Source organism: Pantherophis guttatus, chromosome 1 (genome assembly GCF_059756535.1).
Source record: "Pantherophis guttatus breed Tessera chromosome 1, ASM5975653v1, whole genome shotgun sequence".
Taxonomy (NCBI): Eukaryota; Metazoa; Chordata; class Lepidosauria; order Squamata; family Colubridae; genus Pantherophis; species Pantherophis guttatus.
In genome coordinates, this window is record NC_142063.1 from 229,797,704 (window position 1) to 229,810,211 (window position 12,508).

A 12,508-nucleotide genomic window follows, 5' to 3' on the forward strand; every position below is an offset into this window, starting at 1 on the left:
TCCTCAAAACATTTATAATAAGAACATCTGGTCCGGATACCTTTCCTGTTTTAATACCTTTTATAGCTTCACACACTTCCTTTATCGTAATCTATTTCTCTTCCCTGTAATCTTCTGTAAATTTTGTTTCTTTAGGTATTCATCTGATTCCCCAGAGAAATATCTTGTCCTTTGTACAAATTGGAGTAATATTGATGAGACACTTTTTGCATAGCCATGTTATTCCTCTCGTAATCTCAATATCAGTTTCTTTAGTTTTTCTTTTCATAGTTTATATGTTAAACATTTTCCTGTTTTGTTTGAAAATTCAAACGGGTTTTTTTTTTTTTTTTTTGCTTTACATAGCTCATTTTTATTTCCATTTCTCTTACATAGATAACTCATTATAAAAGCTTAATTTGTTCAAAAATGCTTAACTTCTCTCGAAATGTCTATAATTCATTTTTTTAAAAAATCCAAAATAGGTTTGTTTTTCCTTGCCTCCTCTTTTTGAGTTCAGTATTGTGTTGTATGAAATAATCTCTGATAAAAGCTTTACTTGCATCCCAACCATTCTTAAATCAATAACTTTACTTAAATTAATTTTAAAGGATTCTTTTATTTTTTATTTACAGCCCTCCATTTGCTTATTTCTGTAGCAATATTCCAGTCTACACATAAAAGAATTGAATTTCCTTTTATAAATCAAACTCACAAGTTTATTATTTGAAAAAGTCTTTGGCAGTATCTCTACTTTATGAAGCTTAGTAGCCAAATTCTTTGAAATCCAAATAATATCTATTCTTGAAAAGCATCTATGTGATTCAGAAACTGTGTTGAATTGTTATTTTTCTATCTCCATATATTAACAATTGTCCATCAAATCAAAGAAAATTTTGGGTAGTTTGCCTTGAGTAATTTTAATATTTTTCTCTAACCAGTTTTGGGGAGATTACTAAATTCCAATCCAGCATCAAACATCAATTTTCATAGAAAAACCATTAGTCTCTATATAAATACTTTATAGAATAATAAAGTACTTTATCCTCATTTGGTGCATAAATGTCCAATATCAAAGCCACCGTCTCAGACAAATTAACTTCCACCCTAAGAAATATATCATGCTCATCCGTCAATACAAGTTCGAGTTTTATTTAAGGTTTTATATTCAAAGCAGTTCTTTTATTTTTTTAAGTTCCTGCTGAAATAAATTCCTCCCCCAATTTTTTACAAATCAAATATTTTATGTCCTTTTTTTCTGATAAGTGTCCCTTGTAGGCAAATTACGTTTTGTTTTAATTTTTTCAAATTATTTTTTTCTCTTTTGAGAAGCATTTGCTCCATTTACCGTATATTTAGAAAAGTCGGTGCCTTGTAGCACTATGCCTTCTCCCTCTCAACTTTTGCTTCTTTGTGAGTAGTCTTTCTGTCTTGGTTTAAAGGTTTTTTTTTTTTTTTTGTTATGTCTTGTTTTTCCTTTAACTGCCCTTTCTAGGCCAATGGTTTTTTCCCCCCTTCTTTTTCCTAACCACAGGTCCAAGATAACTACTGCTTCTCTCCTTTCTCCTCTCATATATGCCCATGTGTTCATCCAAATTTCCTCAGTTTTTAATATCTTTCCTAGTTTCCTTTTTCTATGCTCCTTGGGATCAACTGTCCATTGCCCAGGTTCATGTTTCTGATGTTCTTGCTAAGACTGAAAAATTGGAGCTTCTTTATCTTGTGGTCTATTTTCGTCTTCCTTTCTCTTAGCATCTTCAAGGGTCCAATTTTCTTTAATTTAACTTTGATTCCTTCACTTATTTCTTTATTATAATCTGGACTGAACATTCATGTTGATTTAAGATGGTATACTTTCTGCTAAAATGCCAATCAAACACATAGATGAAAATCGGGGCTTTTGGTATATGGATGCTTTTTCATATGCAAATAGAACCAATTGGCCATGATAATTGGCTGTCTGCATTTTGTATATAAAATAATATAAGTAAGGTAAAAATACTAGAAATGAAGTAGATGCTACTAAAAGTTTTGTTACCCTTAATCATAGTGTGATATCTGATGATCTGGAACAGTGGTGGGTTTCAAAATTTTTTACTACCGGTTCTGTAGGTGTGGCTTGGTGGACGTGGCATGGCTTGGTGGGCGTGGCTAGGTGGGCGTGGCAGGGGAAGGATACTGTAAAATCTCCATCTCCACTCCCGGGAAAGGTTACTGCAAAATCCCCATTTCCTCCCGATCACTGGGACTTGGGAGGCAGAGAATAGATGGGGGCGGGGCCAGTCAGAATTTTTACTACCGGTTCTCCAAACTACTCAAAATTTCCACTACCAGTTCTCCAGAACTGATCAGAACCTGCTGAAACCCACCTCTGATCTGGAAGGGGCAAGAGGAATTCTCACAATGTAAAATTCTTATTTTTCAATGCTGGGTCTGTTTTAAAATCTCTGTCAGTAAAGATCATGAAAGGTTTGAAAAATACTGAGTATTTTAATATACAAATATTATGTTCTCAACTATCATTTGAGGCTCTTTGCACGCAAACACACACATATACACAAACTCACACTTTATCTGTTTTCCAAGAATAAAGTGGTAAAAAGTTTTCAGTCCAGAGTACAAATGTGCTGTTTTCCTAGAAGACTCAGAAAACCTAGCTTTTTTGGAGTCCTGGTTGTCTTATCATTTTGAGGCAGGCATGCATTAATGTACCTTTTCAGACTTTTCTAATAAAAAGGTACCTTGTTCGATCGCTGCGTCAGCTATGGTTTTGAGATGACAAATCTATATTAAGTTATATTTTGAGTCTTTAATTTTATGGAATAACATGGATAAACATTTCATTGTTGGAACTTTACAAAAATTAGACTATATCAAATAATTGGTTTCCTAGTTGGGGTACAGTCTAAGGGTCTGGTATCCTACTGGCTAAAGACAATTTATTAGATTATGAGTAATAATCTAAATACAATGCTCACATCCAGATGTGTACGTCACTCCACCATGGTCTAGAAAAGCAGACCGCTTCCTATCCTACAAGACAGATAGCTTATTTTGAAATTCTGTGATGAAACAAATACTTTGCTTTAGGTTTTAGCTGTTATATTTCTACCCTGTACAGCTTCCTGCATTACTGAAGTTATTGGGCAGTCTAAGAAAGAAAAAAAATGGAAAACTCAGAAAAATTGCAGGGCTACACATAAAAACTGCTCTGTGACATTGTATGAATGAAGCAATGTGAATGTTGAGCAAAAACACCAAGTGACAATTGGTGTACTAACTTTAAGCTTTATTATTAGCCAAGATGCTCCCTATACATTTTACACTTAGAACTTTCTGTAATAATCACAGTGCCTTGAATATGCATGGCCCAAGTTTCAGATTTCTGTGTCACCAGGACCATTGTTTTGTATCTTCTCTCTGTACTAGGGAATATGAATATGGGATTTTTTAAATAAAGCAGTGCTGTAGCTTGTGTTACAACTGTATAATGCAGGAATTCTAGATCTCAGATTATTCCCTAACACAGGGTGCATAGCTCTTTAGAACCGGTAGTAAAAGTCGTGGGAGGCTCCTCCCATGCGCCCGAACGTCATAATTGATGATCTGTGCATGCGCAGAAGTGCGCGCGCGCTCCCATTGTAAACCAGTAGTAAAGGTAAGTAGAACCCACCCCTGGTGCATAGCTATGTGAATTAATCACTTAGTGTTTTAACAGAAGGATTTTGAGCTATCTTAGAAGCAAGTTGCCAAACCAATATTAACAGGTTTTAGGCATATTGCTTCTCTTACTGATCTAAATGATTATGCTGTGAAGAGAGAATTTATCATCACTGGAGAAGTTTAACATCTTTTGATCACCTGTTTGGATTTGGATTCATTCATCTCCACTATCACGTCTTCATCAAAGAGCTAGTCAGGGGCCTCTATGACTAATCCAGATGATCTCGATGCAGTGGTGGGATTCAAATAATTTAACAACCAGTTCTCTGCCCTAATAATTTCTTCCAACAACCAGTTCACCAAACTTCTCAGAAAGTTAACAACCGGTTCTCCCGAAGTGGTGCAAACTGGCTGAATCCCACCACTGTCTAGATGGCAATGAGAATGTTAAAACTGGGGTCTTATACCAGGCTAGTTAGAAGTAGGCCTTTGCAAACACAATGAGCCAAGTAAATACATTTAGTCAGGTTATTTGACAGAATGCATGGAAAGGAAAATATACGGGAAATATGTATGATTGTTATTAATATCTGTCTTTTGCTTTTGTTTGATTAAAATATAAACTCTACATTTAGTGAAGTGTGTTAGGCGTTGGACTAGATGACCTCCAAGGTCCCTTCCAACTCTGTTACTGTTACCTGTTACTGTTACCCTTCCAAAAATCCAGAATGTGCCAATACTTTCTTAGATTGCCTTCTAAGTCTTTTGCTTGCAGTGTTAAACCAGAGCACATCTGTGCTTTCCGAAAAAGTAATATAGCAGCAATAGCACTTAGATTTATATACCGTTTAACAGCCCTCTGTAAGCAGTTTTACAGAGTCAGCATATTGCCCCCAAAAATCTGGATGGAAAGCTGAGTCAACTTTGAGCTGGTGACATTCAAACTGCTGGCAGCTGGTAGTCAGCAAAAGTAGCCTGCGGTACTGCATTCTAATCACTGCGTCACCAAAGCGCCTTATGCCCCAAATTTCCTGATTTGACTTATTCACTACCTGTATCCTATGTCTTCATTTTATGTAATATTGCACATGTATTTGATGCAATCTTTTTTTACTGTCTTATAAATCTGCTATTTCACAAAGGTTTAATTTATTGACATAAATTAAATGTCTTTCTCAGCTAGAAATTAAGTTCTGATTATGTATTTACCTGCATCTATCCTTTGCATACTTTTCCTTTCCTTTTTCCCTTCTTTTATTATTAGATTTTGCATACTCAGGTGTCAGGGGGTATTTAAACTCAGTATATGATCATTTACACTGATGGCTTTAAACACTGATTGCCAAAGAAACTGAATTTACTGTTCTTATTCTACGGAAGGAATATATATTTTTCAGGAATCTATATTCCAAGGTCAAATTAAACACAATCCAGCCAGGATGTTTTCCTGTATTAAAATATATGTGTAAGGCGTAACTCCCACTCAATACAGAGAAAAGCTTTGCTGGTGTTTTGAGGCTTTAAATCAGTTATAAACAAAATGATGCAAAATTGTTTGGAAGCCATATCTACCACATTTGCAAATGTCATACAGTACTTTGTTTTCTTTTAAGAACCTCATTAAAATTATTTTAAATATTCTACCATGGATGGAACGTTATCCTTGTAGAATTATATTCTAGAGAGACATATTTTGAAAAGTAAAAAAAATAATATTTTCCAATTTTAAGAAATATTCTATATAAAAAAATGCATGTTATGGATATGTTGGAAATTTGGAAATGGGTAGATAGGGTTTGCAAGCAATCCTTGTTGATCCGCATTAGCATGCTTATGTTTTGCTTTCACATCCTGATGGAGATACTGTTTGAATATTTATTCAGTTCAAAATAAAGTCACACTTGCATCAAATCAAACTATATTCAAAGTTTTTTTAATAGTTTTCCATTATCTGTTTTTGCAGCAAATTTAGTAGTGGAGGAGCGAACAAGACAGATGAAAATGAAAATGCACCGGTATAATCAGACAACAGGGTGTGATTCTAGTCAAGAACTTGAACATGAGCAATATACTAAGGTAAATATCAAAATACGACACTTTGTATGAAAATTTGGAGAATTTACATACATGTTAAAAGTATGGTATAAAACAAAAATATTGAGGAAGAATACCTGTTATCCCTCCAAAGGTTCTTTTTATTGGTTTAACTTAGGAAGCTACTGATACTATGTTATTTTACAGAAACCATATTATTATGTCATTATTTCATTTGTACTCCTCAGCTTTTTTATTAATAAAAAAACCCTAACTGCATTAAAAAAATATATAAGATTGGTTACATTTAAATTTATTCTGGTTAGAGAAAATAAAATTATTGCTTTGTTCTCCTTTCCCACCCATCAAAGTAGTAAAGAACATTAGTTATTAATCTTCATATTGTGTAAATTAAAGTTTAAAAAATTATTGAGGATTTTTAAAACAAATTATTTTTGTCAAATTGAAAATCTTACATTAGGATTTGTAACTGAATCAGGCAGATATTCCTCCTTTTAAAAAAAAAGCCTTTCTACAAATTGGAAACTTACCGTACATTTCAAGTAATAATACAACCCCTGTGCAGGCAATATGCAAGTGAGTAGCTCAGAAGAAGAAGTGAGCAAGTCATTCCCTCTTTAAATCATACCTTTACCCTCTTCTCCATAATCTCTCACAACTGTTCTTCATGGATAGTGTGACTGTTTGCAGCAGGAAGCTTTTACTTATCTACAAAGGCTTCCATGAATAATGGCCTCTTCACATACTATAGCATGAGTTTGCAGAAGGAAAGGACTCAATTTGTTATTCACATATTCAATTGCATAATACTAATGTGTCGACTAAACAGTCAACTAAATATGACTAAACAGTCATATCAATCATATACATAATTGCTCATTTACAAACAGAAAATCACTTTTGTATGTAGTGTGTAATTTTTACTAATGATTTTATTATCCAATAACTAGGATTTTCTGGAATAACAACTGATTACTGACAACAGAAATTGAATCAATCTGTTAAGCACCGCTTTTTTAAATCTATCATAGGCATTCTAGACAATAACCCTATCGTAGCATTTAATTTTTTTAAATGTGCAATTTTTTTCAATTTCCTCAAAGATTCCAGATCAAAACATTATGGCAAATTATGCATTGATAAATGTAATCTATAGAATCCAGAATTTTCATCATGTGCTATGAGATTCTGGTGCATGTTCTGCCTATTATGCATATGTGTTCAATGAAGCAATGCATGAAGAAAACAGGCACAGTTTGTATGATTATGTTGTACTGTGCTTTTTGTCATTTGCTTTTATCATTTGCTCCCCATCATTCAGAAATACCAATGGACTGACATTTTTATACCTTCTCATTGTTTTTGTTTGTATTGGACAACTTGTCTCATTCTACATTTTTATAGTTACAGTGCATGTGAAAGACACTCCATTAAGTGTACTCCACTAAACTGGTTATGAACTGCTGCAATGCTGACAGTTTTGCCTACCTATGTTAGATTTAGGGGAGGAAGCAGAAAGCAATTCTTTTTAGTTGTGTCACAAACCCCTGAGATAATATCCCCTCTCCAGTGGTGAAATGTAAAATGGTTCTGTGGGCGTGGCTTGGTGGGGGGGGGGTAATGTGACTGGGTGGGCATGGCCAACTCTTTTTTTTACTTTTAAAAGCATTTTTTCTACAACCACTTCAGCTGAAGAGGTTGTAAAAAATGCTTTTAAAAGCCTCTGATGATCAGGCAACTCAGCTGGGATCGTCAGAGGCTTTTAAAAGCATTTTTTTCTACAGCCTCTTTGGCCGAAGACATTGTAGAAAAAATGCTTTTAAAAGCCTCTGACGATCCCAGTTGAGCCGCCGATCATAAGAGGATTTTTTTTTTTTTACTTTTAAAAGCATTTTTTCGGCTGAAGAGGTTGTAAAAAAAATGCTTTTAAAAATTTTAAAAAAGCCTCTGCTGATTGCGCAGCTCAGCTGGGCTTGTGGGGGGACAGGGATTTTTGCTACCAGTTCTCCAAACCACCCGCCACCATCGCTACCAGATCGGGCGATCCGATCCAAACCGGGAGCATTTCACCCCTGCCCCTCTCCTACATCCATATAGCTACTTTTCTCTTGATATTTAGAAAGGCTATGAAAGCAGTAATGCTTAAAAAGAAATTTTAATAGGATCATGGGTATTAGAATATTTAATAATAAATATAATAGCAGTGGAAATATGGATTTTAACAGTTTGAACTTAATATTATTCCGATTTTAAAATTCCGTTGTATTCCTTTCCCCCCCCCCCCAAAGTCAAGCCACTTGCAGACAAAGAAATCCTCCCCAAAAATTCTCACGGCTGTTATCTGTAAAGTTCACAATTTTCCAAAACAAAGACCAAGTTGCAATATTCTTTTTTACTCCTGAAGGTGTCTCTCTGCAATCCATAATTTCCGATTGTCTAACAAATATCCATTTTGTTTCAATCTACATTAACAATCTTACTTAGCTTCTCTTTTTCTTTTTAGTTTTAAAAATATCAAATCAGTTTTATAGTCCAGTCTGAATTTAAACAGCTCTTCTCACTTCTTTTTTCCTTTTTTCCTTTTATTTATACAATACTTCTGTTATAGGGCTTATTGTCCATTCTCTTTTGTTTTTCTTGAAATTCGAAAAAGAAAGGAGGGGGGAAAGAATCTATTTATTTCTTTCCGATTCTTTAACCAATCTTGGGTCAATTTCTCTAGTTATTTAAAATTTTCCAAATAATTTTGTTCAAAAGTCAATTTTCCATTGGGTTTTTGTCCCTTTAAGATTACGCTTCAAAATCTTCTTTTCTTCCCCCCCGTGCTCATTAGCCGCTGTTTTATCGCTAGGGGTCTTAAAGTTTAAAAAATGTTACCTTATTGTTGTTTCAACCATGGGTTGGCTGTTACTCACCCGGCTTCAAAAAACTCCATTCCATTCACCACTCCTGCTCAGTGCTTAGTCCGGTTGCCCCAGCTTCGTGACAGCCGCAATGGCGGCTTTCCCCCGCTGCCGAGTCATAGAGAGTTTCCTCTGAGCTTCGAGGAATTTGCCTGTTCCTCTTGGTCTTCCAAGGTGCTTCTCCTTCTTTCCTGTCCCTACAGGATGGTTCTGATCCAAAGACCCCTCGGCAGCGGTTCGTCAGTCCGGGTTTTCGCAGAGCTCATCAGAGCCCACTAATTCCCCAACTGTCTCACCGCGATGCTTCCAGTCGAATCCCAGGTCATAACCTTAATGGTTAAGGTTATGGTGCTGTAAAGTAAAAGAAATATGAAGCAAAATCATGAGCCGAGTCACAATCATGTTGTTTTTCTTTTAGTTTAGTTTAGTTTAGTTTATTTGATTTGTATACCGCCCTACTCCCGAAGGACTCAGGGCGGTGAACAGCCAACAATAAAATACATAAATACACAAAATTTAAAAAACCCGATAAAATTAAATTAAACTTTTTGGCCCAGACAAATTAAAATACCCCAATAATTTAAAAACAGATTAAAATTTACATATTTAAAAAGGGAAGAGATCAGGCCAAGCCCGCTTGATGGAATAAAAAGGTCTTCACAGCACGGTGGAAGGAGCGCAGATCCGGGATCCTCCGTATCTCCGGGGGGAGCTCATTCCAGATGGTAGGTGCCCCCACAGAGAAGGCTCTCCCCCTAGGGGCCGCCAGTCGACACTGTTTGGCTGACGGCACCCGGAGGAGTCCCTGTCTATGAGAGCGTACTGGCCGGTGGGAGGCTATTGGTGGTAGTAGGCAGTCCCGTAAATAACCAGGCCCTAAGCCATGGAGCGCTTTAAAGGTGGTAACCAAAACCTTGAAGCGCACCCGGAAGACCACCGGGAGCCAGTGCAGCTCGCGCAGGAGAGGTGTTACATGGGAGCGCCATGTCGCTCCCATTACCACCCCCGCGGCCGCACTCTGCACCAGTTGGAGCCTCCGGGTGCTCCTCAAGGGGAACCCCATGTAGAGAGCATTACAATAGTCCAGGTGGGAGGTGACGAGGGCATGAGTGACCGTGCGTAACGAGTCCCGATCCAGAAAGGGACGCAACTGGCGAATCAGGCGGACCTGATAAAAAATCCTCCCGGTCACGGCCGTCAAGTGCTCTTCTAAAGACAGCCGTGAATCCAGGAGGATGCCCAAGTTGCGAGCCCTCTCCGTGGGGGCCAATGATTCGCCCCCAATAGTCAGTGATGGCGTCAACTGGCTATATCGGGACGTCGGAAACCACAGCCACTCGGTCTTGGATGGGTTGAGCCTGAGCCTGTTCCTCCCCATCCAGATCCGTACGGCCTCCAGGCACCGGGACATCACTTCAAGGGCATCGTTGGGGTGATCCGGGGTGGAGATGTACAGCTGGGTGTCATCAGCGTACTGATGGTACTCCACCCCGAAACCACGGATGATCTCGCCCAACGGCTTCACATAAATGTTGAACAGGAGAGGTGAGAGGACCGATCCTTGCGGCACCCCACATATGAGGGGCCTCGGGGTCGACCTCTGTCCCCCTGTCAACACAGACTGCGACCGGTCAGAGAGAAAGGAGGAGAACCACCGCAACACAGTGCCTCCCACCCCTAACTCTTCCAACTGGTGTAGCATGATACCATGGTCGATGGTATCAAAAGCCGCTGAGAGATCTAACAGGACCAGGACAGAGGAGCACCCCCTGTCCCGAGCCCTCCAGAGATCATCAACCAATGCGACCAATGCCGTTTCCGTGCTGTACCCGGGCCTGAAGCCCGACTGGAACGGATCCAGATACGTCGTTTCATCCAGGTGCTGGGGGAGCTGTTGCGCAACCACACTCTCAACAACCTTCGCCACAAAACGAAGGTTGGAGACCGGACGATAATTTACCAACATTGCCGGGTCCAGGGAAGGCTTCTTGAGGAGAGGTCTCACCACCGCCTCTTTCAAGGCGGCAGGAAAGACACCCTCACCCAGCGAAGCATTTATAATCCCCTGGAACCAGCCTCGTGTCACCTCCCGAGAAGCCAGCACTAACCAGGAGGGACACGGGTCCAATAAACAAGTGGTCGCGTTCAGTCTACCCAGAATCCTGTCCACGTCCTCAGGGGTCACAGGATCAAACTCAACCCAGATAACATTCTCAAGACCTGCCCCAGTCCCTCCCCCGAGACCATCCAGTCGGAGTCCAGATCTTCCCGAATCTGAGCGATTTTGTCATACAGATATTGAACAAAATCCTCGGCTCTACCCTCCAAGGGGTCCTCCCGCGCTTCCTGGTGGAGCAGGGAGTGGGTCACCCTAAACAGGGCGGCCGGGCGATTATCTGATGACGCAATAAGAGCAGCAAAATAGCTACATTTCGCTGCTTTTATCGCCACTAGGTAATTCCTAATATGAGCTCTTACCAGTGTCCGGTCAGATTCAGAAAGACTGGCCCTCCAACTACTCTCTAGGCGTCTTTTCCGGCGCTTCAACTCCCTCAGCTCCTCAGTGAACCACTTTTAGCGACCACTTTGCTTAAAGCCTGAGTTGCTGGTCACAATTTCAATTGCTAAACAAGGATTACCTGTAAGAGGTCACTTAGTTTAATATTCCAAACAGATTTCCACTTTGAAATAATCATGAGAAAGATATATATAATATAAAATACCATATGTACAATGTGCTTTTGTTCTCCTACTTCGCTGGCTATTACAATTGCTAAAATTGCTGTATGTAAATTATGCTTTTATAGCTTCATAAATTAATAGTAGACTTTCATACATGTGTGTCACAAAATATTATCTGATACTTGTTCTATTTCATAGTTATTTGAAAACTATGAATTAACTGTAGCTATGTAGCTATGACGTATTAGGACTTTTCCCCCTTTCGCTAAACCGGGCACGGGCATGGCCAGTGCGTAACACATCCGGCCCACGGGCCGGGAGTTTGACAGCCCTGTCAGATGGGGGTTTTAAGCCTAGAGGGCAAAATTCTAGGAGACAGTTAGCAGCAACTTCTATATACAACTTCCTAATTTTGTGATTTTTTTTTTATAAATTACTTTCTGAAGCTTCTTATGTAGCATTCAGAATATAAAGCAGGGAGTTTAATTGTAATACCGGGCATGAAATATTGGTAGATTAATTTTGAAATTGAACATAGTTTATAGATGATTTGATAAATTTTAGAAGGTTTTTTTTAGATTTTTCAAATCTATATTTTTATAGACAGTTTCATTTAGATTCTCAACTAGTTGTCCAAACTGACAGATAGGGTGATTGAATTATTTACTGTTAAATTACTAAAAATATCAATACTTAGTGTATTTTCAGGTCATTCTGAAATCATTTTAGCTGGATTATGCTATCTGTTCCTTTCATTAAAAGGAGCACTAAAGAACAACAAAAGCAGGGTTGTTGGGGGTTTTTTGTTCTATTATTCTTAATTTGCTGTATACTTTCCATTCCCTGGTTGCTAAATAATAGTTTTAAAAGTATCCATTAGAAATTAACAAAATCCATATGGGCACTGATTTGATTTGTTGAAAATCAAGTTTAGAGTAGAAACTTTGAAGATATTTCATCATCATTTAGCAGCATTGTTATCCTTAAATCATTTCAATATTCCACAGTGCTTCTGTTGCCACCATTTTTTAAAAAAATAGCAACTTCATGCTGAACATAAGAATGGCAAAATTATCTTGGGCTCCTTACCACCATAATGCTGCCTGCTAATCTGTTTGTTGTTGTTTTTTAAATCAGAGATAACGTGTGCGCAAACAGAACTATGGTCATTTAAAAATTAATATTTTTATTTATCTGTTTTAAAGTTAATACCTTTTTCTTACTGT

At 38.0% G+C, this 12,508-nt stretch overlaps 1 protein-coding gene across 50 annotated transcripts in view; it reads left to right on the top strand.

Annotated features, from left to right (window-relative positions):
* The window catches only part of RIMS1 (regulating synaptic membrane exocytosis 1), a 271,584-nt gene that overhangs the window by 227,585 nt on the left and 31,491 nt on the right, over positions 1–12,508 (top strand). For 41 of the 50 annotated variants that reach the window (XM_087882497.1, XM_087882527.1, XM_087882498.1 and 38 more), the window contains one exon: positions 5,606–5,718. The exons of the other annotated variants lie outside the window; for them this stretch is intronic. In XM_087882497.1, the coding sequence (XP_087738623.1) occupies positions 5,606–5,718 (113 nt within the window). The remainder of the gene's footprint in view (positions 1–5,605; positions 5,719–12,508) is intronic. 50 annotated transcript variants of the gene reach the window in all.